This window comes from Pseudopodoces humilis, chromosome 5, assembly GCF_049639895.1.
Source record: "Pseudopodoces humilis isolate 2021_Gansu_Grassland_sample_001 chromosome 5, ASM4963989v1, whole genome shotgun sequence".
In the NCBI taxonomy this organism is placed as follows: domain Eukaryota; kingdom Metazoa; phylum Chordata; class Aves; order Passeriformes; family Paridae; genus Pseudopodoces; species Pseudopodoces humilis.
The window spans coordinates 60696589-60722882 of NC_142204.1; the positions used below are offsets into that span (position 1 = coordinate 60696589).

General features: G+C 39.7%; 1 protein-coding gene across 1 annotated transcript in view; it reads left to right on the plus strand.

Annotated features, from left to right (window-relative positions):
* The window catches only part of RELN (reelin), a 271094-nt gene that overhangs the window by 51313 nt on the left and 193487 nt on the right, over positions 1-26294 (plus strand). Inside the window, exon 3 of the mRNA XM_014255169.2 lies at positions 24996-25131. Coding sequence (XP_014110644.2) covers positions 24996-25131 — 136 coding nt within the window. The remainder of the gene's footprint in view (positions 1-24995; positions 25132-26294) is intronic.

Below are 26294 nucleotides of genomic sequence, written 5' to 3' on the forward strand. Positions count from 1 at the left end.
CAGGATGTGATAGCATATTCAAGCAAAACTTACTGAGCTCTTGGACTTCATCAATTAAGATGCATTGAAGCCTCTTGCAAATGTGAAATGGTATTGGAAATTGTTTTTGTCATAATTTTGAAGACAAGTTTGTAAACTAATTTCTGGCATATTATGACAAACAAATGTCATCAGACTGCTTCCCCCATATCTGCCAGTTTGCTACATTTCAAAGTGGAGTGGATTATATATGGTAAAAAATCAGGCTTACAGGAAAATGGAGCCCTCTGTTAAATCCTGATCATCACCTGTCCTACCAGCTGAATTCACTGTTTGCTTGTCTCTTGTCAGTGTTGTGACTGATAATCATTTGTGTGTTTTCAGAGAAGGTTCACAAGAAAAATCTGCTCCGAATCTGCTCAAAGGAATATCCCAGTTTTCAAGAATATACCAGTGAAAGGTGATTGCTGTTTGTAGGGAGTGTTTTGTAGGGTTGCATCTTTACTGAGTGCTAAAACATGAACTAGAGAAGGAGGTTCCCAGGTTCCTGGTGGTCGTGGGAGCAGCTGGGGCACAGGAGGGAAGCTCAGAGTGCCTCTGTGCTGCTCCAGCTCAGCTATCACCAGCACTGTTGGCAGGGGGAGAGAAGGGATTCTGCCTTTGCACGGGCAAGGTCATTCTTACAGCTTGTGCCACAGCTAAAAGGGGTATTTGCTGATTACTGAGCTTAGAAAACCGGGGTTAGTTTGAAGTGAAATTTGTAAATTATCTAACATGCACTTGCTTGTAAGTGAGCATCACCTCACAGGAGCCTGTCAGTCCAGTCATTCTTGCTATAAAATCCCCAGGAAGAAAAAGTGCAGAGCTTCACATGAAGTCCTTACTTTGCAGGAGTAGGGTTGTTCTGCAGTTCTCTGCTGGATTTTATTTCTGAATGAGGTCCATAATTCCAGGGTGGTCATGTCAGTCTGGGTGTGGCTTTGCACCTTACTATTTAAAGTTCTTGAAAGAGAGGGAGAAAAAAAATTATGATTTTAAATTTCTTTAACAAAATATGTGTGTTAATAGTTTAGTAGTTCATCTATTTCTTGAGTTTCATTGTTTTTGGTGACATATTAGACATAGTGTCATTTGAACACTGACTTTTGCTTCTGAAAAGAAAGAAAATATGTCTTTTAGGTCAAAACTATACCTTCAAGATATTGAAAGCCTTAAGAAGGATTTATTTAAATTTATCAAATGAGTCAATCTGCTGTAGTTCTTGGCTGCTTTCAACCCTTAGGAAAAATAATACAATTATTAAAATCGGTGCATTTTGTAATCAAAGCTGTTGTATCTTCATAAGGCTTAGTTTGAGCTGTTTGAGTGCTTGAAGGAACACAACCTTTAGAAGAAATCCAGTCCCATGCTAAGCAAAAGTACTGACAAGTAGTCAGTGCAGGAAAGTAAAGATACTTTGCAGCTATGTGAGAAGGTCGGATTGATTTTACCAGATAGAATCAAATTAAATAGCTGAATGTTGAAAGATCTTGTGGTGTTTTGGGAAGAAGTGATGTTGTTCAAAGCACTCTCACTGAGCTCTAGTTTATTTTAAAAAAAACCTATTTAAATAATTACTTGACAAGGCTATTTTGGCAGCATTACAGCAAGTGATGAGACATTTTACATAGCAGTTTATTAATAAAGTCCGTATTTTTCTTCTCTATCACTCTGACATTTGCTATATGTCTGTTTCTGGATAAACTAGTGACACAAATATTTTGTGACACAGGAGTCATACTCCAGTCATATGCCATCATAGTCACCTTGACAGTCTCTGACATGCTGGAAGGATGATGTCATTATTAGAAGGCTGAATCAATAAATGCTGGCAGCATTAGCTCTTAGGATGAAAAATATGAACATTAACAAAGTCTAGATTTAAAAGAAAGACTTTCAGATCTGTTTCATCCTGCAAGTTTTAATTTTTAGAAGGGTCAAGTTTAAATTTTTAATTTTGATATGAATAGTAAATTTCCTGAAATATACCATCTGTTTGCTCAGCATATGTATACATTAAGCTTATCATTTTCTCCCTGTAACTGTAATTTTGCTATTTTTAGATTCCATAATGAAGGTCTTGGTAGAGATTTCTCCTTGTTATCTACTGATTTAAATTTATCACTGAACATGTAATAACTAATATCACAGGCACTAGTGACCACCCAGTAGTCATAATTCACTCACACAGGCAGCTTTGTGATAACCTTAGCTTAAGGAGTGCAAAGATGTAATGAACTCTTTAAATAATCTTTAGTCATAATCTGCCAAGAGTTCAACCAAATAAACTGGAATATGCTTTAGCTGCAATTTTCCCTGAGACTATCAAAGAGGAGTGTGCTAGCTTCTGATGAAAGTTTGGGTAAAGATTTAGCATCAGTATGGAATTCAGATTTGCTCTGAAGAATTTATCAGATATATGTGATAATCTAAAGGATTTTTGCTTAGCATGGGACAAATAAATGTTTATTTGTTATCCACTTAAATATGCTGAGCAGGATATGTAAAATTCAGTAACAGTCTCTATCCTGGAACATTTATGAGGAATTTAGTTGCTGGGTTTTTTTTGTTTCTGTCTTTAAAACCAGGAAAGTTTAGTGTTCTCTTCTGTGCTTTACTCCTAGTAGGATCTCCTCAGCCTCTTTCTGAGCATCCTTCTATTAGGGACTTCATTTTTGCTGTGTATAGCTTGGGGACCTTGGCTGTCTGGCTCAGGCCACACACAGCCATGCCTTAAGGTGCCCTGTTTTCCAAGGACTGATTGAAATGCAAAGTTCTTCTGGAGTGATATGCAGTTTTCTGATGCTCGCTGCAGTTCATCCAGAGGAGTTTTGAAAGACAACTGTCATATTCAGTTATGCAGGATGTTGTGGTGACAGCTTTACATAAAAAAACCCCTCTAGATTCAAGGAACTCATAGGGGTGGGACAGATTGGCTCATGGAGACTGAAGGACTGTAAAACTCGAATATTTCACTACGTAGGATTTTGATTTAATAGCATATGAAGCATTTTAAATTTAATTGGAATGTTCCCTAGAAATCTAGCTTTTGAGGTCTAAGCTCTTATCATAAGAGATATATAAAGTTTGTTAGAAGTCCACAATAGTCCTTGAGATAAAAGCTGTCTACTTCAAGTATGTTATGAGAATATTAGGAGTTTCATGCAAAGAAATTGGTGGCATAGTATCTCTGGCCCAAAGCAGAGGGCTTCCATCTGGTAAATCTATGATTACAGAGTCATTGTAGAATGGCCTGCTTTGGAATAGACCCTGAAGATCCAACTGCCCCTACATGGGCAGGGACACCTTCCACTAGACCTAATTGCTCAAAGCCCTATCCAACCTGGCCATGGACATTTCCAGGGGCTGGGCAACCTGTTCTGGTGTCTCACCACTCACAGCAAAACATTTCTTCCTAAGGTCTAAACTAAACCTACTCTAGGTTTGAAGCTGTTCAGCTTTGTCTTGTCACTAGATGCTCTTGTGAATATTTTCTCTCCATCTTTCTTGTAGACTCTCTTCAGGTATTGGAAGGTCTCCATAAGAACTCCCTGGAGCCTTCTCTTCTCCAGGCTGAACAGCACCAATTCTCTCAGCATGACTTCACAGGAGAAGTGCTCCAACCCTCTGACCATGATTTGTGTCCCTCCTTGGGACTTGCTCCAGCAGGTGGATGCTCTTCCTGTGCTGGGACCCCAGATCTGGATGCAGCACTGCAGGTCGGGTCTCAGCAGAGCAAAGGGGCAGAATCCCCTCTCTTTACCTGCTGCCCACAATCATTTTGGTGCAGCCCAGGATATGTTTGGATTTCTCAGCTGCAACTGCACATGGCTGGTCATGTCCAGCTTTCCTCCCTTCAGCCCCCCAAGTGTTCTTGGCAGGGCTGCTCTCCATCTGTTTGTCCCCCAGCCTGTACTGATACTGGAGGTTGATTAATTACTTTAGTTAATATTCGAAGCATAAACTTACAAATTGGTCAGAAGGAATGGACTATGGTGCATGGCCTTTAAGTAAAATGCTAATAAAACCCTGGATAAGAGCCCTTTCTGCCCCTTCCCCACAGATGAGGCAAGGTCAGCCTACAGCTGGTTAATTTTCTTTGGCTGGTGACACATGCAGCTTTAATGTGCCAAGGTGGACACAGGTCCATGGCATGGGCTGACTGACCTGCACTGTCTGTGAGGAGCCAAGACTCCTCTCTCATGCGCAGGCACGTCTCCATCGTCTGTGCCTGGGGCCGAGCCCCACCCCGGCTTCCTCCTTCAGACTCAGGGTATTGTCTGGTTCTGGTAGCAAACAGCTTCATAGCTCAGCTTTGGGAATAGCTGAAGTGCAGTGCAGCTACAGCATCCTATCAACATAGCTTTGAAATTACATGGAGCAACTTTTTTTTATTCACTAAGTGAATTTAAGTGAAATTGTATTTAATGTCACCCTATTGGCACAGGGTGAGAAAAGGGAGGAAAGATTACTGTTAACACAATCTGGTTTTATACTGGCTGTGGAATTTGTGCTGTTGCAAACCCTCTGAAGTACTTTCTAAAAAGCTGGTGTAGAAGAGTCTTGCCAGGACAAGTGGCTTTTCATGCATTGTTTTATTGACTCAGATTTGATGCTTTCTCACGTGTATTTAAAGGCTGAATTCCAGTCTCTAGGGAATGACTCAGAAAGCATTTAATTTTGAACTGAATTAATTTGCAATTTCCAAACAGAGGCATCTGCTGATCATTTATAAGAAGGTCTTGGTTCTTCAGCACTACCAATTGTAATCTTGTGGCATTCTTTATTTTGAGTCTCCTGTGCTTATACTAGGTCTTTTATTATAAATTAAATATAAATATCTTCAAAAGCAATTTTCAAAATCCCACCCAAATACGAAAACATGTTTACAACTCCCTCAAGTAGTGCTCACTTTCATGAATCATAGTCTAATAAAAATAAGTAAAGATCCTGGTTTGTGTTTATTTTCATTGTCTTTTTTAATTGAAAATAATTTTCTCCTTGTTTTACTTAGCAAAGGAAAATGTATCATATTGCTACTACTTTATCTGTCAGAAGCTCCCCCTCCCCCAAAACATATTGAAGACAAGTACTTGCACCAGAGGAAAAAAACACGAATTCTGGAGTGGTTAAAAATGGGGTATAGTCAAGTGGATATTTTCAGTGGAAACGATCACAGACATAGTTTTATGGGTTACATAAACCACATGAACAAGAAACCTTGCTCATGTGAATAATAATTATTATGAATATTATTGAATTATTGAATATATTGAATATATTGTTGTTGTTGCTATTAAATTTAAACTGAATTCATTAAACTTAGTAAAAATTCTAAACATGAGGGAACTTGCACTTTAAATCCCCACCCATTTTATTTGCAGTTTGTTTCTTGAAGTGTTTGGTAGTTTGTTTTTTGTTAATACAGTCCTACAGCTTTCAGAATAACAAAGTGAGAAGCTGTCAATCTAATTAGAGCAGGCATTTAAGAAGTAGTAGGAAGATAAAAGTAGTTTAAAAATTATTCTAATACAAGGGAAAATAGCTTAGAGTCTTCATAAGAAGATTTTGTATTTTTGTGCCCTGAAGGCAAATAATAAATCTGAAGGGTTTCAGGAAATCAGTGTAATGAAATAACCTTTTATGATAAACAGAAGGAGTTTGGAGACCAATATATGACCATACCACAGCTAGATTTCTATTAAAGCACTGCTTTGTCACTCCACATGCAACAAGAAAGGTACTTGCAGTATTAAGTATTAATTAATTAATTAATTACTGCATTAAGCTGAAACACTGTTAATCAATGCTAACCTGACTTTGTGTCTGGAGCCATGCTTCCTTCTCACATAAAGTACAAGAGAAACAGTTTGGCAGCATGATCTAAATACTGCCTTTTTGTATATGAACATTCGTACAAGTCTGCTTAACCATGGCATTCTCAGTGTAATCTGAGCTTTGCTTTGGAAAAAATAAATTAGTGATTAGCTTTTAAAAGTAGATTTCTGACTTTAACAGAAAACTTGGAAACAGGGCTGCTTTTTGGTAGATCTAATTTTTTAAATTTTAAGAGAAGACAAGTTATTAAGATAACAGCTTGGTCACTGTTTGAGCATGATGGTTTCAGGAGGCCCTCCAGTTTGGGGTGATTTGACCATTTTGGCACATGATCCCTGTGGTACCAGGGAATCATCCCCAGGAGGGAACCTTTCAGGTTGGCTCTGGTCCCTGTGCTGCAGGGGCTGTGACAATGATGCTGTAGCTTGAATGCGCGTGGATTTAAGCTCCATCTTAAAGCTGGTTATAGTCGTTTATCTCCTAAATTCCTGTTGCAAAATTGTTTCAATGCTTCATTTGCCTAGTGATTAAAAAGGATCTAAATTAGAGTAAATTTATTCAAGTCCAGTTTCAACCCTTTGTTCTTATACCATGGTTGTCTTTTGGCTTAAACAGCTCCTTTACAACCCCGTGATATTTAGTGATAGCAGTCATCCTCTCTCTAAACAAGCTCTTTCTGTCTCCTTTTGTGACATATTTTACATTCTTCTCATCATCCTAGTAGTCCTTCTCTGCAGCTGCTCCAGCCTAAGTTAATCTTTTTTGAACACAAGCATTCATAATTACACACAATAATTGAAGTGATGTCTTAGCAGTACTTTACCAGCACCATACTAACACTTCCCCCATCGTTACTAGAAATAATTGAGCTGATGAATTCTAGGGCAGTGTTTGTCTTTTTTCACACTGGTAGCTTATTGTCAAACAGTGACTGACTAATGTGAACTGAGCTTTCTCCTCCTCAGTAATTTCTAGCTTATAGCTGGAAGTATTCTTGTTATTAACTAAAGTGCATGACCTTACATGTTCTACAAGAAGCAAAGAATCCACTTTGTGTACTTCTTTTCCCAGTCATTAATCATACTCTGTTTAAAAATATGCCTAATTTCTAATTTTGATATTTCTCCTTTGAACTTCCAGGAGCTGTTTCTTGCTGTGAGTTTAACAGTATGTCTAAAAGTCCTTTATTAGGGGATATTTTCTTTACTTTACGGTAACTTATCTACTGAAATCAAACCACTTTTAACTTTTGAGAAATAATTTATAATCTATAGGTAGTAAACAGTGAGTTTTTGGTATAAGAAATAATTTTTATATCTAAGCAGAAGGTATAAGGCAGATTAGATTTTTTTTTTCCCAGACTTTTGCAATCTTCAGCTTCCTTCTAAATTATGAACCCATGTAGCCTCAGTTCATAGAATCATAGAATGGTTTGAATTGGAAGTGTTAAAGATCATTAAATGTTAAGGATCAGCTGGTTCCAAACCCCTGCCATGGGCAGGGACATCTGCCACTAGACAAGGTTTTTCAAAACCCATCCATGGCCTGGAACACTTAGAGAGATGGGGCAGCCACAGCTTCTCTGGACAACCTGTTTTAGTTCCTCACCACCCACACAGCAAAGAATTTCTTCCTAATATCTAATCTAAAACAACTCTCTTTCTGTTTGATGCCATTCCCCCTTGTCCCATCACTGCATTCCCTTGTGAAAAAACTCCTCTCCATCTCTCTGTCTGTAAGGTTTTGGAAGGCCACCATAAGGTCTCCCTGGAGCCTCTTCTTCAGGCCAAACAATCCTGATTGTGTTTCATGCCTCTAATTAATCATTTTGGTGGCACTCCTCTGGACTCACTCCAGCAGGTCTGTGTTCTTCTTTTGTTGTGAGCCCCAGATCTGGATGCAGCATGGCAGGTGGGGTCTCACCAGAGTGGAGCAGAGAGGCAGAATCCCCTCCCTTGATGTGTTGCCCACATTCCTTTGGTGCAGCCCAGGATATGTTTGGCTTTCTGGGCTGCAAGTGCACATTGCTGGGTCATGTCCAGCCTCTCATCCAGCAGCACCCCCAAGTCTTTCTCCTCAGGGCTGCTCTCAATCCACTCTCTGCCCAGCCTGTGTTTGTGCTTGGAATTGTTGATGCAGGTGCAAGAGCTTGCACTTCATCTTGTTGAACTTCATGAGCAGTTTCATCCTCCTGTTTCCTTAGGACCCATGGATGCATTTTATCAGGTCCCATAGTCTTGTGCACTTTCAGGCTCCCTAGAGGGTCTCTAACATGACTTTCTCCTGCAGCAGGTGGTTCTTTGTTCTGCCAATCCCTGCCCCTTAGGTGGTGGCTGGAGCACTTGAAGACCAAGGCTGTGGCAGCAGTCCTGTGACCATCTGTTGATTCAGCAGAGTGACAGAGCGTGTGTGGGGCTGGCAAAGGGTGCCTCTGTGTCTCAGAAGAGATCTGCCTGCTGCTGTCACCTGCCACCTTTCTTTCCTTACTAGCTCTGGCTCTTGCACAGGGAGCAAATGGGGCTGCCTTACTCAGTTCCAACATCAATCCTGATGTGATGGGTCTTTCCTCTTCAGTACTGCAGAGCAGTGAAGTTGTTCTGCATGGGCACCTCAGGCCTTAGGTGAAGTCTCTTCCACCTGCAGGTCCTTGCTCTTGCAGATTTTCTTGTTCCTACAGGACTGGGGGTGGGGAGTAGTGTTTATGTGAAATTCCACCAGTTAAACAAGAATTCACTTGATTAATACGTGCAGAATAATACATATTAGTCAAATACTGTTTTCCTCTGAGATCCCATTAAAAACTTGATCAAAGTTTAATTACAACATAGGCCAGTTTTGTTTAGATAACACTGAAAACAACAAGCCTTTCAAATAATGGGGATGACACAAAGAGAATCAACAATTGTCATGAGCCAAACTGGAATTCTGCAGATTTCAGCCAAATGGCTGAACCACATAGGGAAAGGTGCTCTTTTGGTGACAATCTTTTCATTACAATTTCATTGTAATGAAATCACATTTTTCATTCTTTGTGGGTCATTTTATTTCCAGATGCCACCTGAGGATTTGAAAGGTTTATACAGAAGCTTTTGGATTTTGTGAGCATATCATTCTGAGAAAACTGATGACAGAAAAAACTCTGGCCAATATATTCTGGATTTTGTGAACCCTGGGAGTTTGCCTTGGAATTAGTTGTTTGATATTTACCTAGCTCCACTTCTTCTCAGGAAGGATAGTGAAGACAGCTCTGTTCTGCAGTCCTGTCATGAGGACTGTCATTTGAGAGCTGCTTGAGATGGAAAAGATGAGATGGAAGGGATGGGTTGCAGAGAAAACACAAACAGAGATATTTGAGGTCTACAGACGCTGTGGAAGCAAACAAAGTAGAAAGAATGGGATGGTGGAGAGGCTGAGGAGAAGAATGTTTGCTGAAGCAATGGGAGTGAGGGAGAAGTAAGCATGAGCCCAGAGTAATTAGCTGTTTAAATGAAGCTGTTTAAATCAAAGTGTGAAAAATTAACCCAAGAACCCAGATGTTGAGTTTGGTTTGAGTTTTTACAAAGCGCATAAAAAGTTTCTAAGTCAGCCTTCAATTCATAGTCAACACTCCTGGAATGCACTGCAATATGTGGCATAGCTGCATTTTTAATTGAATGTAACAATCCACTGGTGGCCCTTCAGAAAGGAGTAAAGAACAGGATGTTCTTTCTTTGAGTAGTTATAAGGAAGAACTGCATGACCACACACATTAGAGCTCAGTAAAGCTCCATGGGAAAAGCATAAGCCTCAAAGCAAAAGTATTGCTATTCCTGCTTAGACCATCTGACCAAAGAAAGACTTTCCTTCAGGAAATATCCTCTGGACAGAAGTCTCAGAAGGTCTAATAAAGATTTTCTATGTTATACTGGATTTTAAGATGTATTTTATACACGAAAAATAAGTACTGCTGGAACAACAGGAGCTCCAGGAATGAAGCTGTGATCAAACTGGTACATTCTCTAGCAGAGATCCAATTCTAACAGGATAAAGATATCTGATACTGTCCTAGCTGATTCATTTTTCCTGTGAGAAGGCCTATACTGATGTGGAGCACGCTTATATCTACAACCATACTTGTACAGATGTAGTCGTTTAGGTATTACTTTCTTGTCCAAATGCTCTGAGACATTTCAGGCTCGGCTTTAAATATCACCATACATTCATTTTTATGAATAAAACATCACATTAAAACGGTCCCCTTCAGCAGCAAAGATTTGTCTTGAAGGTTATTTTCAAATTTTCTGTACTAATACAGCATCTTTTGTTACCTTCACGATTTCAAAGCACACCAGAGAGCACCAAAACCAACCTGCCTCACCCACTACTGTTCAGAGATCTATCATGGCCTCTCTTCAATTCAGCCTTTTTGTTAATAATGTTCTTCTCTGACCAACTTTCCAGTAAATCTTACCTTTTTTCCCACTTTGAAAGCAAATTAAATTTACTGAGGTAGCTATCCCTAATGGCATGTTTCTCCTGAAGTAATGCACATGTTACATGTCTTTGAAAATTGCCAGTTGCACAGAATGAGTAGAATTAGTTGTAAAAAAGATTTAAAATTTCTGAATGCCACATCTTCAGTGAATATTGGGAATTTGTTTCAGCTCACAGGCTGTTATCTCCATCAAGAGTCCTTTGTTTGATAGTATAATAAAAGGTGCCTGCTAGCAAGAAAAAAAATTCTTTCCTTCATTTTCTTGGAAATAGTTGTATTGTAAGGCTGACTATGGGGATCGTAATCTTTTTGTTGCATATATTAAGCTTTTGCTCTCTGTAATGCCTGTTATCAAGGAATTATTTTAAACTGAATGGGACATAAGTTATGGGTAGCTTTCTGTGGAGCCCATAACAAGCACCCATCTCTCCATGATGTTTATAAAAGGACTGTAATCATTTGCTGTGTGAGAGCTGCCTCATTACATGTCTAAAGCTCAAGTGGTCTGGACCCTTCCTGTGGGAGTCATCAGGGGCTCAAGTGTTTACTCAGTTTTTACATAAGTTTTACAATTTTATATATTCTTATCAGTAGCTGATGTAAACTGAAATTATCTGGAAGCTAATTTGGAGCTGCTCACAGGAGTCTAATTATTCAGAAAAGTGATTTCAGCATAACTGAACTATCTTAAGATAGCTAGTTCAAGTGGTATAAGTTGTTGATATGGTTTGGACAGATCTGTGCTTATGTCATGTCTGTGTATTTGTGTGTGATAAAATGCCTTATTTCCTTAATTTGCTATTTTAAAGGATCTCTTAAATATATCATTTAAGAATGAACAAGGCAAAAAGAAGCATTCAGAAGCCGGAAGATCATATTGCATGTTTTTGGTCTTTCCATCATCACTATGTCTCTATGGCCATCTATTTGAAGCTTAGATGTCATTTCCAAAGAGCTATCTGTACTTCATACTACACTGCATAGACCTGTGTAAGGAATAATAAAATTGTATGTATCACCCCAGAAAAATAGTACACCCATATACACGGCATTTGCAGCCCTGGAGCTTTTGACATATAGCCAGGACAATCTGCAGCTCCAGTTGTGCTTGTATTTCAAAACATTTAAATGAAAAATAGGTGGAAAACTAATTGTGGAAATTATTTCAAAGTGAAGTATGGTGAATTGTTGAGATAAATTGCAAAATAAGGACTAGGCAGTGTTAGAAGTGTGGAGTACATAAATTCATTACAGCCACAATTAGTGATCACAAATGTTCTATTATGAATTATTTTTTAGGGAAGCAGGACACAGGCATTCCCCACTCCTCCATGTCTTTGTGAAGTTGTAGACATGGAGTTTCTTCCCCAGGTGGTCACCACGGTGCTGTCTTCAGCCTCCCTCTGGAATGGCTCCCTTTGGATTCACTTGTACAACATGGCTTCAATCTACCCAAGAAGCACTTTAAGCAATACAATATCCTTCCTCAGTGATTTGGACATTGCACAAAATAATGCTCTGTTAGTCAGATTTAGGGTGCCACATTCTTCAGATCAAACTGTTTGGCATATCTGGCCCATAGTTATAGATCAATTGGAAACTCCCTAATCTATGCAGATTTGGTAAGCATTTATTTACCAGAAAATATCCTTTTATAAATGAGCAACAGGATCCAGAAGCACCATCTGCATTCATAAATCAATAGATGCCTTCCACGAAAATCAGTGCCAGGTTAGAGAACATGGACATGTGGATAAGGACTGATATTTGTGAGAGCTGATGTTACAGCTTGCAACAGCAAAGTTACAATTGCAAAGTATCTGGAAATCCCAGGAGAAGACACCTCAATTAGCATGTGTGGTGGGGATGAGATTAATGTAAATTAGGAAACCTTATTTTCTGAGCTGCTAATCTGCCTTGAACAAGAAAGAAATGTATTTGAGACCTTGGGATGTAAAGTTAAATTTCTTCCTCAGTGAAACACACTTTTTTCATTGCAAAACAATAATGAAGGGGAGAACTTCCCAGTAGAGCTACAGCTCTTCAAGGTATTTTTATTTTTAAGGGCAGATTAGCACGTCAAAAAGCAGAACCATGTTTTATCTTTACATTTTTAGCCTTCTCTTTATACATTAATGGGACTGCAGCTCTCTAGTGTAAGTCCCTTGGGTGTTTCTTTGACTTAGCATATTTTTTAAACCCTTTTTAAATCCACTGTAAAATCTTGGAACATTTATCCTACTACATGATTTATCCTACTACATGATTTATCCTACTACTGATGCCACAGTGGGGGGCATCAGCTGGGAGAGACAGGCTTTCAGCTAAGTGTTCATTCATGGAACTGAGGCAAGGTTTAAGATTAAATTCAAGCATCTAGCTGATGCAATAGGAGCACCTGGGATGCTCTGCTCACACTCCCACCTCACAACTCGAGTCCAAATATTTTTTTCCATTTCCATCCCAAATTCTAAAATGCAACTCAGACCTTCTTACACATGATCTTTAGTTTGGTGGCGTCCTCATATTTCCAGAGGTCTGAATAAAGCTTTCTTCTTTTTGGCAAAACTGTGAGTTGATTCAGAAGTTGTGTAGTAGAGGGCTCCTGCACCCTTTTTCTGTAGCACACTTGATTTTCATGCACATTGTTACATCGGCTGCTATCACATGAGCCTTGACTAGGCTTCAGATGTGAATATTGTATTCTGCTTTAATTTTGTTTTCCCTAAGTGCATAGGGCACCAAGCGCAGCAGGGGCTGCAGCTGCACCAGGTGTGCGGAGCAGTGTGTGCCATTCTGGGGGACACAGCCCTGCCTTGGGGCCAGCCCAACACCAGCTTCATGGCAGCACCCCCAGGACTAAACTGAACATGAAATGGCTGCAGGAAATCAGCATTTACCATTTAGTCATAAAGTGCTCTTCTGAGGACACAGACTTCAATAACTGCAGCCTTTTTCCCCCAGGGTTTTGGTTAACATTGACTGATAGTTTATAAGGAGGTTACTGTTCTTGGTAGCTTGCTTTTATTTGCCTTTCTTCCATCTGATCTGGAAGTGCTTCTGCATGTTGAGGATTGATGATGTTTTGTCTAGAAGTAAGTTTCAGGCAAAGGAATGAAATGCAGCATTTCTTTCTTTTTGCATTCTTGTGACTCCTGACTGACTGTATGTGTTGTCAGATAGAAACAAAACTGCAGTGTTAGTTTTCTGTTTATGGTATGTATGTCTTAATATATCCCATATGGCAGAGGACAATGCATCAGATTTTTTTTCATGGGTGATATTTTTGTCACTAAAGTAATAAAGTGGGAATGAATTAGTAAAATAATTTACTCTCCTTATGAGCTTGCTGGCTGTGATTTTATTGCTTCTTTTGGTGTGTAAAGCTTTGTTTTTAGGTTTTGTTTCATGAAATTTTTTGCTGCTGTTCATGTTTGTTAGTTTGCAATACGTTTTTGTGGAGTTTGCTTCTTATGGGTGCCATTCTGCCTACACTGGGTAGAAATTCAGCCTGCTGACTGTGCAGCCCTTCCCTTTGTAATACTCTCAACATTGTGGTCCATGGCTGAAACAGTGGGGGAGAGGCATTATGAAACTGCAAAGAATTGTATCATTGCACTAGTTAAGATAAACCAGCAGGCAAAGTAAATTACTGCACAATTTTACAAGAGTAAAACATTTACAGTTTTGTCCTGTAAATTGTGAAAAGAGATGTTAAACATACATAGAGAATTAAAGCAACTTTTTGTGTGTTCGTAGAAAAGGAATTTTTTAAAAAATTTTGTTTACAAAAATTGCCACAAAAGTCTGAAAATCACAGTTCATATTTCTGTTTGGGTGACGAAAGAAAGAATGAGCAATGTGTATCAGGGAAACAGTTTGATTTTCACTCTCCAGCTTTACTGAGTACCTGTTTGTCAAAACTTCTGCTTCCATTCCCCCAGTGCATTTCTGTGGTGACAGTGAGGTGAGACTGACTGAGATCACCCTGCTGGGGGTCAGGGGGATGCTGCTGAGGGACGAGGTCTCAGCCAGGCTGGCTGTCCCTGGCTGGCTCCCACATCCTGCTGCTGGTACACAGCCCACAGAGCACACACTCGCCCTCACAGGAATGCTTTAGCCCACACCTAATGCCTTCATCAATGCTATAAATGCTATAATTATGCTATGAAAGCTATCAATGTAACAGATCTGTGGCCTCAGAGGAGGAAAATCTGTCAGATTTTTTTTTCTGACACATCAGAATATCTGTGGCTCATACAGGACTGTGCTTCCTTCCACGCTAGTTTGATCTGGACAGAGACAGTGGTGGATTTCAGCCAGCTGCATTGAATTTCAGCATACTTTGAAAACAAGAACTCCTGGAGATTGACAATTTTAATTGAAATCCCTCCATGCAATCCATAATAACATTTTTCCAGCCCCACTTCTCCCTTACCTCTCCCACCAACTTGGTCAGTGATTCCTCTGCTCTCTTCACCCCTTTGCAGAGGCTGAGAATGGCCATGGTGCCCATTATGCAACTTTACAATTCTAGTTTTTAGTATTTATGAATTCTGAGGAATTCGTAGCAAACCAGCACTACTGTGTCACTGGTGTCAGCTGCTGAAAAAAGACAAACATCTTCTTTATCACAGTGTTACAGATGCTGTAAGCAGTGCTCACAAATGGCACATGTGTTTGTGGTTGGCCACGTGTAAATGTATGAAGATAAAACCACAGTCTCTCATTACCTCAGCTGGCTTTTCCCTGACAGATGCGTCTCTCCTGCCTGTGTGCCATCTTTCCAGAGCAGATAGGGTTTTGTGAGGCTCAGCTGTCCCAAAAGTCTCCCAGAGACTGGGACTGGCTGTGCCACAGGTCACTTTGATGTCCCAAAAGGGCACTTGGGGCTGTAGGAGGTCTTACATAGGTCACCTCAGTGTAGGTATTGCTGAGGCTGCTGTAAGCCCAGCTGTGGGAAGGGGGATCATGAGACCTGGAGCACCTCCAGGACTGCTCCTCTGAATGGAAAGTGCCTCTTGTCTCCAGCTCTGTGGAGATGTTGGTACTGGTGAGGGACAAACCATGGCTTCTGTACGCTTTGTAGTTTGACCCCAGACTCCAACTACAGTGAGCCACTTGCTCACTTTCCAACCCTCTCTCCACTCCAGGGAATGGGGAAGAGAATCAGAAAAAGATGAAACTCATGGGTTGAAATCAGAACAGTTTAATAATTGAAATAAAGTAAAATATAGTAATGAAAGTGAAAAAGGGAGAGAGGAGTAAAACCCAAGGGGAAGAAACCAAACCATGCCCAACACAATTGCTCACCACCTGCTGACCAATGCCCCTCCCATCCCTGAGCAGAGATTGGCAATTCTGGCCAACTCCCCCCAATTTATAGAAAGGGTATGACATTCTATGGTGTGGAATATCCCTTTGTCCAGCTCGGGTCAGCTGCCCTGGCCATGCTCCTCCTGGATTCTTGTGCACCTGCTCCCTGCAGAGCAAGAGACACTGAAAAGTCCTTGACTTAGGGATCAGCACACTGAGCAACAACTGAACCATCAGTGTGTTATCAATATTATTCTCATACTAAATCCCAAACACAGCACTACGAACAAAACCAACTATCCCAGCTAATCCAGACAACACAGTATGGTTTCAAGTTGAGTTTCAGATCATCTGAGATAAGGAATTGGGGGATAGAACAGGATAACTTCCATAACAACATCACTCCAAAACAGGAGGAGATGTCTGCAAATGATAAATACTCCATCTGGAAAGATTTATGTGTAAGTCCCTCTGGTTTTGTTATGTAGTTATCGTTATTGATTGGTTTGACTGACTTAATTTGCCTTGGAGAAAACTATCAATTTTAAAACATCAGAGTTTGCCAGTAACGTTGATAACAGAGATATAAGGAGTAATTAGGGACAGTGCAAGTGCAACCAAGATACGAGGTGCTGAGGTGACTGAGGCAGTGACAGCAATGCAGGCAAATGCAAAACATGGCTGCAGGCGAAGGATCAAAATAGAGGAAACGCTTTACAAGGCAGACTGCTGCCAGAAACCATTAAGTTCATGTAAAATAAATTAAAGAGAAACTTAGGCTTTTTTAGGTAAAGCCATTATTCTAATTAGTCATGCTAGGCTATGGAAGGGCAAGCAGGATACCAGGAGGTGTTAGCAGCAACCACATAGATGAGCAGGGATCTTGTCACTGCAAGCCACTCAGACCAGCTCAGCTGAGTCTGGGGTGAAGAGTGGTTTATTAAAAACAACCAACAGCTTGGTGCTTTATAGATCCAATCAGGATGCATGTGTTTGTAGATGAGTGTTGAGCAATTAGTTTTTTACTGACCTGTGTGGTGATTTTCTAGGTATTGCACAGCAATGTTTCCTTTGGTGTTCCTTGCTCTGGTCAGCAGGGAGGTTTGGTTGGTTCATGGCTCTGTTTAGTCAGCGGGTCAGGATGGTGTTGTCAGTAAAGACCGCTGGTTCATGCTTTCACCTCTGCTAAAGCAAATCCAGGGCAATTCCAGGGATTCCAGGTCTGTCTTGTCCTGGGGTGACTTGTCATGCAAGTCTTCCTAGACTTGCCATCACATTGAACAGCGAGAGGTTTTATTATTTAATATTAATCAATTTCTGTTAAATAAACACCTTTTTCCACTTCTCTCCAAGGAATTTTTTTTCCTTTCCCGGACCAGTTGGTGGGGAGGGGGCATTTCCCTGGGGAAATCCCCATTTGGAGTTTTCCTCCCTAATTTGCCCTAAACTAGGACACTTGGTGAATTGTTGCTGCTGTAAGAAGAAGGATGTGGTTACTGCAGGCTCTGACAATGAGCCTGGTGGGAGCAGATGTCTGGTGTGATAACAAGGTGTCCCTTTGTCACATTTGTCACTGGTATAAGCCCTGTCAAGCAGAGAATCTGATGTTTGGCTCATGAGACAAAGATTTACGTTTGCAAAGTGGAAAGATTCAGAACAATGCAATATTTTTTGGAAGTTGTACAAGAGCTACTCATATGGATGAGACACCAGTCAAATACAACAAGAATTAAAAAAAAAAAAAGTGAGTGGATGCAAACCAAGGACAGTTGTTTTCCTTCAACAGAATAAACTGGAATTCGGTGCTAAAATAGAAACTGTGAAAAGTGCAGAATGAAGGTATCGGCCTAACAGGTGTATAAAGAAATAAATATATATATATAAGTTGCTATTATAAAACATGCTGGGACTATTAGGAAAACATATAAAATAGATTTTGGATCAAGCCTTTGGAAATTTTTTTCTACTTCAGCAACACAGTAACTTATTAGCATTTTCTATTTACATTACTCCTGGTCTCTGTTTACTGTTACTAAATCTACTTGCCTTGGAGCACTTAGTGCCATGTTGCTCTCTATGGAACACTTAGATTTCAGCAGTAAATTGTCTTCTCATCCCTTCTGACAATGGCCTGAAACTATCAACACGCTGCAAACCAGGGTCTCACCAGCCCATTCCCCTGACTCATGGAGCCAAATCACACATTACACAAGGGACTCATTCAGTGTGCTGGGAACTGTGCTATAGAAAGGGGATATTCTCTTCCCCATGCTCCACAATTTCCATATGTGTAGCTCCTGTTAGGTTTAATGAGACCGGTACTCATAAATCCCTGAGATGAAATTATAACCCTAAGTGGGTTCTAACAAAAGGCTGCTCAAAAGTTTTGATTAACAATCCCTTTAAAGAGGAACATTAAAAGGGAGATTAAGCAAAAATGTGTCCTCTCTTTCAGAGCAAATTTTAAAAAATCTGTTCATTAGCGGTGCATTCCTGCAAACCTGTGTTTCTAGTGAAGGGCTTGCTTCAGTAAATATTCACAAATGTGGATATAAAGTGCTTCTCTTGTAAGCACCTAAAAGCCCTGAATGGAACTATTTAATCTCCAAATCCCAATTTGTGAATGTAATTCAAATGTGAATTTGCAATAAATTGTTGTTTTCAGAATTATAAAGAAATTCCATTTAAATTTCTCATATGGGGAAAAAGGTTATAAAACCCATGCTTCCTATCTCAAGTGTGAGTTACTTCAGCACAGTGATACCCTCTGAAGAATCAGGTTGCTGTATTCAGGCTCTGGTTGTCTCCTGACCACAAAAGGACTTATGGATTTTAGTGACAGACTTTATTTTTTAGTGACTGACAGGCTGTTATATACATATCTGTTTTTTTGCTAGTGTTCTGATTAACATGTGGATGGTATTTCCCCCCCAGCATTGCAGATAGTGAAAGGATTTATTATTTAATAGTGAAGCAGTAGTAATAATAATAATAATGAAACAAACACCTGACTTCAAGAAAGATAAAGGTAATATATTGCTGGATGAAAGAATGTATTTGTCGGTTGCTGGTCTTTTCTTTCTTCATACTGTTTAATAATTTATCAAAACATCCTGACCCTTAATTGATCACAAGGGCTACCAAGTGGTTTAGCAGTCTGTTACACTCTGTCAAATGAGATGTGTTTTTTCCTGTGAAGCAGAATGAAATCACCCCCCAAAAATCAATTGGCAGCAGCACATTTCAGCTGGGTGGGTGCAGTTCATTTAGGGCCATATTCTTCACTTTTACTCCAGTTGAAGGGAGCTTACCTGTGTAATTTAGAAACCTTTATCTGGCTACTTTCTTGGGTAGAAACCGCATGAGCTCGTAATTGTGCATTTGTGTTCATGCTTTAGAAATTATAGTTACCAGGTCCAGTTATATCTTTACTCCCAATGGTCTCTTTTAATATGGATTATTGATGTTTTCCTTAAACATGTTTTGGATTTTTTTAAAAAAAAAGATAAAACCACCAAAAGCAGGAAACAACTTGATTTTCTTCCCATCACTAGTTCTAAAATGTTAAGACTTACATTGCAGGGTCCTGAAAGGGCTTCATAACTGTTTAAAGATGTTGCTCAAATATTCTAACAAGAAATAAAATTATGGCAATCTATAGCATTCAGTGAAAACATGTATTTCATTTTTACATATGTTTACAGATAAGGCTCAAAAAGGTCTTTTAAACATCTGAAGATAGGAGAAAGGGAGGTTCCTACCTCTGAAAATGTGGTCTGAAAGTTGCAGCTTTAGCTGCTGTAAATAAAACTTTATGTGTATACACATTCAGATTTTATCCTGAAATGTTCCTTAAGGAGTTGGCTTTCTGTGAGTCCACGTCGTGCCAGCCACCAGTCCAGCCGCAGCCTCTGCTGCACCTCAGGTAATGTGGGGAGGCACATGGCTTCCCCTGAACTTGCAGGAGGACCTTGGTTCTGCAGCAGTCCTGGAGAGCTGTTCCACAGGGGCTTTACTGAGGAGCCAGGCTCCTTGTCAGTGGCCAGAAAGTTGTCACTTTTCCCAGCACTCCTGTATCTGAGTGATGTGGTCTCCCATGTGACAGGAGAGTGGAGGCACCTCTCTGTATGACTGATCTTCAGTTTCATAGAGAGGATGTGCTTCTAGAAAGTAGAGACTGTGGGCATTCACTCCCTGAAAAAGTGATTACTTTAATTGATAAAAAAAATGGCTACCAGCATCTTTCCATTTTGAAAAAAGAATTAATCATCCTAGTTTTCCCCTCAGAGCAGGTCCCTGGTCCTACGTGGGGAAAACAAGTAACAAGCCCTGGTTTGGCCACTTCAGCATGGGATTCAGCACAGGAGGTGTTTTCAAAAACAGTCACTTTTGCATCAATCCCTGCTGTGTAACACCAGCCAGAGCTGTGCTTACCTTGTGGATTTGTGGATCACCCTTTGAGATGCCAGAGCCTGGATGGAGAATGTAAGCCTCCAGCTCTGTTTCCCAAGGGAAAAGATGGTTCCTAGGACTAGGTACTTTATTTTTACATAATGCAAAATCTAATTTGAAAATGTCTGTTTCTGAATCAAATTTATTATCTCCTAATCAGGAATTATTGCTTTCTCAAAGATGCCAGAGTTATTTTGTTACTTAGAGCTCTTTCTTCTTGGAATTTCATCAATATTTTATGTTTGGCATTTTGCTCTCACTTGCACAAATCTTTGAAAATGGAAGCACGTAGTAGATAATCAGTTTAGAAGCAGCAAAGCCAAAACATGATCATTCATTTTACACCTGTATTTAACATTCACTCTTTTGTTTAATAACTTATTCAATTCGTGCAATAAATAGGAAATGGCACCACCTTCCAGCTGCTTCATCACTGGAAATTCTGTTGAGCCTTAGCTTTAATGAAGGGCTTACCAAGGACCTTGACATGCAGATGAGCTCCTTCACGAGGAAGTTCTGGTTTAGAAAACTGTTTTCTAAGGAGGATATGTCATGTTGTAATACATAAAATGATGTAGTTACAAAACACAGGGTGCAAGTCAGAGCTCTTCCAGATGGATGTTTCTCAGACTTAGAAAGCAGAGAATGATATGGCTCTTTCCTGCATATATCTGTACCATTAGATGCTTCCCAAGCTCTATCAGTACAAAAGATCTTGGATTGTCTTCCAGAGGCCCAAATGAGTGGCTGGTATAATCTGTGGTTCTCCCTTTTGGAGAAGCTACACAACAAGGTGAAAGTAATAATGATTGATCAGGATCAAGAGTGTTGGTCAGGATCAACACCTGAATTTAGGCATTTGTGGACCCCCATTTTCATATCTCACTGATCTTTGTCAGTGCCATCTTATAAAAGAAGCAAGATATTTCCCTGCATTAGCTGTTATAGCCCTACTAGTGGGTCTGATTACCAATAAAATAATTTTAAACATTTAAAGATTGAACTTAGGTATTTGTCATCTGACTTTACCAAAGCTTTTCCTTCCAATACTTTTCTCTATCCCTGGATTTATTATCCCTTGGAATTTTATCCCTTGAAATCTACCTCTTCACATAGTTCTTTGATTCAGTGACTATAGATAGCGTATTGAATAACACTAACCATATTTTTTTAAAGTTTACACTATAGAAACAGCTGCTGAATTCCCCCTTGAGAGGGACTGAGAATGTCTAGTTCCTCTCCTAGCAGTGCTGTTGGCAGGTACAAAGCATGTCTGGGATTTGAATGATTATACTGATTATACCGAGACTCCTAAAGCCTCAGAAATTTTAGGGGATGGAGAATCTAGAAAGTGCAGATGTCTGAAACATGTTATTATGATGAGTGCAGGCTGTAAAAACCAAGGCAAAAGGAGTTCAGATAGATTCTAACAGCTTCTTTGCACGCAGCACATTTTAGAGCTGTAGATGGGCATCTCTCACAAAACTTTGAACATTTCAGTATTCATGAAGTCACATGGAAACACTTGATTTTTTGCTAAAGTGTTTCTAGAGTTTTATACAGGAAGATCTTAATTTTTTACCTAGATCATTAGTTTTCTAAACAGTAGGCTTGAATGTATATTGTTGCACTGGTCACCAGGGTGTGAGGGAGGTACCTGCAGACAATATTGACCTGAGCCATTCTGAAGCTGTTAGAGGAATGTACAGCATCCTGTTTTGTTTTTAGAGCAGCTGTAGAAACAGGCTTATCTCAAAGTCATTTAATTTTTTTGTAGCAGAATGTTGTTTCACGGTTGTCCTTTGGTTTGCTATGGGGCAAACACACAGAGAAGCACTGAGAAGCAGCGTGACTGCAGTTTGGAGAGGGGCTGGGAAGGGAGGAGTTGCCTTCCATAACAAGGGACTGCAAAAAGGCTGGAAGCAAAAGGGTGAAATAACATTCTTTGCCCTTAATTTAACAAGTTCTTAGTATAAATTGAATTTTCCTTTTTTTTTTTTTTTTTTTACATTTTTATCATTTTTATGTTCACCTTTTCAATAGGAAACCTTGGAATTTAAGCATCTAAAAGTTTTTTTAATATTTCTGTACTCACTGAAGTTTCAGTATTTAATTGTTGTTAAATATTCTGGAGGCTCTGAACTCCTAAATGGAGTTGATGTACTCAGTAAAGGTCCAGCAGAGGAAGAGGTTTGTTTTTATTGTAAAAATATAACAATTAAATATTAATAAAATTATAAATATTACATGGTGATAAAATTATAAAATTGGGATTTTGGATGATTGCTGTACTATTCATTGACTTTTTTTCTGGAAAAAAAAACCTGAATAACTTGTTTTTTTTTCTTGTTTTGAATTTATTCTAGTAACTGCAAAATTGCTATTTTTTTAAACTGTAAATCAAAGGAAAAAGAAATTCTCCACAGATGTTTTATGTGTTTGATGTATTAGACACATTTTTGCAGTATACTGCCTGAAACCTAGGGAATTCATTAACTCACAAGTTGCTGCCAGGGAGGGAAGCAGTCACATTTCCCAGGCTGCTGTGCCTGTCCCCTGGCTGGGGGATGTGTTAGGGCAGCCTTTGTCCTCCCTTGTATTTGGCTGGCTCTGGAGAAAGGGGAATTTCTTCAAACTGAAGGGCTGTTCCTGATTCTCCCCTGACAGCATCTAGTGTTTAATTACCCTGCTAGTCTGGGGCTGGCTGTTTCCCATTGCACAGCCAGGGATGATGGCAGGTGAGAGCTGGTGCTCTCAGCAGCCCCCCGACCCCAGCCCACAGCGCTGGAGTCACTCACTGCCTTTAGCACAGGCTTCAGAGAGAGGGACAGGCTTTGGGAAAGGATCAGTTACCCCCTGACATCCTGGGCAAAGCAAAGCAGTTGCCTAAATAGCATTTGCTCTCTGAGGGACCTCTCTGGGCATATTTTTGGACACACCTGTCCCAGTAGAGTGCTGCTGCAGGACCTCAGCAATGAGAGCAGGGCGGTGAGCCTGGACACCAGTCGAGCAGTGTTCCTTAAGGAGGTTACTGCTACCCCTCTCAATTAGCCAATAAAGGCAATGAAAGCAATACAGCATGGCAAGGAGTGGCCAAACCTCATCTGTATCTAGTCTCTTGCAATAAAGAAGAGTCAGTATAATACCATCTCTCTGGATTTCTCTGCTATTGATCTCCAGAAAAGAGGTTCCATTCAGGGGAGCTTGAGCCTTCTCTGTGACTATCCTGACATGATGAGCTTCAGCATCACTTGGGGATTTGAGCTGTGACTGTGTGAATGACAAATCTCATGTGGATTCTCAGTGGGGAACTAACTGGAAAACCCTGAATGAGGAGGTTGTGGTTGTTTGTAAAAGATACAGGCATCCCTATCATCACCTGCTGCCTCCTGTCACTACTGGGATGGATCACTTAAATTCACTGTGGCTCATTTCTCCTCCCCAAAAACTGGAGCTGGTTTAGAATTCCATAGCCCTGAGGATAAATAGCATCCACAGCCTTGAGCTAGAGTCTGTCATCCTCACTGGTACCTGACTGGGATTTCAGACATTGCTTTTTGTCTATGAAATGTGGAAAGGTTTGCTTGTGAGACAGCCCCCCACACCATGCAAGGTGCTGCTGGCATCTGGTCCCTGGGGACAGCAGGTGGAGCAGTGTGTTTGCATTAGGAAGGATTTATCCCTCTCCTTGATGGAAACCTCTCACTTGCAAACTCCTTCCACCTCTGATCTGTGGAGGTTTACGAGAAATTGCTGCATTCACATTGCAGGAGAATTACGAAAAACCCAGTAATAAAGTCAGAGACAGTTGTTATTTCTCTGTTGTTGTTTGAATTGCAACAAGCAAATTTGGGAAATACCAGCCACTATAAACTTTGAGATGCAATCACCAAATAGCTCACAGGGACCTTTTTGAGCACAGTGGTGCCTGCTCCCGTTGCCTCTTCCTTTTGATCCTTTTAGCCATGTTTCAGCCCATGTCACTGTTTTCTGAAATGAAGGTTCAATATTTGAAGTAATTTGGAACAAGGCATTCTCGTCTGATAACTGCATTTAAAAGAATAGTTTCATTATTTACTCTTTCTAGGAGTAAAGGTGTAGTGATCCATTCTGCTAAGATTGCTTTCCTTTAAGCCAAAGATGTCAAACAAACAACCAAGTTTGCACTACTTTGTAGGAAACTACAAAAGGCTCTGAGGGGAGAAAGATTGCTGTCAAGCATTGTTTTATGTTAAAAATACAGTTATTTTGTCTAATGTTGAACTGCAGTGAATTCCAGAGGGAGGGATTAATAACTGACATTTACATTCATTCATGCATTAGAGGCATGTATGAAAAATAAATTTAAAAAAAATAAAAGGAATGTGTACTGGTAAAACTGTGGAAGGTTGCTGCTTTTTTTTCAGATCAGAAGAGTTCGTGAATCCAACATTCACCTGTTTTTTCCAAATAGGTGTCTATTAGGAAATAATACCTTTCTCTAAGAGCTTCATTTTTCTTATTAAAATAGAACTTTTTTTTTGCTTCAGGTGTTACTTTCTTTTAGATCTGTAATGAGTGTAAATGAGGTAATAAAGTAACTTATTTACAGTAGCTGTGATCCAGCTCCTCCTTCAAAAATGCAAATAATTCCTCTGGTATTGGCCTCATAAAAACGAATAGCAGTAAATACACAGAGCTTTGCAGTAAATGCAAAGTCAGCCTTGGCTCAGGCGAAGGCCAGCTCCAGTATTTTCATTGGCATTAATTGTAATTAGTTGATGGCATACCCCTGGGGGTTTTTCATTCCGTGTTGCCGTGATGAAACACATGGCAGATGCATTTCTCGGTCTGTTAGCACCTTGCAGTGAGCCATTAACACGTGTTACTGTTTCCTTCCTCTCTGTCCTTCTCCTAGGAATTATGTCCGACCACCAGTTTGGAAACCAGTTCATGTGCAGCGTGGTTGCGTCCCATGTGAGCCATCTCCCAACCACAAACCTCAGTTTTGTTTGGATTGCTCCACCTGCAGGGACGGGCTGTGTCAACTTCATGTACGTATACACCAAAGCCATGAGCAGAAAATCACTCTGGAGACAGCAAAAGTCTCACCTGCTCACACTGTCTGCATGAAAGAGTCAGAGTACACTGCCGAGAGCAGACTGGAATTTGAACTAAGATTATTGGGATCTTCCTGGCTGAAGGGTTTCTGTACATATTGGAGCTTCTTATTTTCAAAGCATGTAGGAGGTACAGCATTTAAAAGAAATGGATGATTCTTCGTAATTAATCATATCATTGGTCCTTTATTAGCCCATTTGCACTGACACAATCTTGTAACTATTGCATTTAACATGAGTTAGAACATCACACAAGTATATTATTCATATTGTAATGCAAGTATTTGAGAGTAACTATACTCAAGTATTTACTATTCCTAATTTTAAACACTCTGAACTTCTGACGAACCAAGCATGACCAAGAGGGTTTTCTTCTGTAATTTGTTTCAAAGGCATAAGTTATCATTTGATGATTTAGTACCAAAGAAGATTCCAACAAAATAGCTTATCTTGAATTATTATCATAAATATTACTATCTTCTTCCTTCAAGTAATTTATAATTATTTGTCCCATAATTTTATAGACCAGATTTGAGTGAGAAAATACCCCAAAAATGCAGTCAAAAGTAGAAAATGTTTCAAGTTTGACACTTTCAAAGAAAAAAAAAGGCTCCCTAATTCAATATGTGAATAATTGCAACATTTCAGAGACATGTTTCCATGTTTCTGTGACTGTCCTGTTATCAGAACAAACTTTCTGAGTATTATTCCCTTCCAATCCATAATGGGAAGCAGCAGGTAAGTGCCCTACATAATCAAGTTGTTTTACTGTTGAAAAACATAAAAATTAGTGACTGACTTCTCTGAGAACAGAAGCTGCTGGTGGTGAGCACAGTACCTGTAGATTGACTTACCTGTGACTTTGATATTTCACCATACCTAAATAATGGGTTTGTTGTTTTTTTTTGCCTATACTGTCAGGATATATTATTTATTACCTGTGATGACAATGTCAAGACATTTTTATTTCTAACTCTCTTTTCTTCTAAACATTTATAGTAAATTGGGAAATAATATTTTTGATGATTGGTGACTAAATTGTGAGAGTGTTTTTGTTGTCTATACAAGAGTTGTATATACCTGGAGGAAATCTGCCA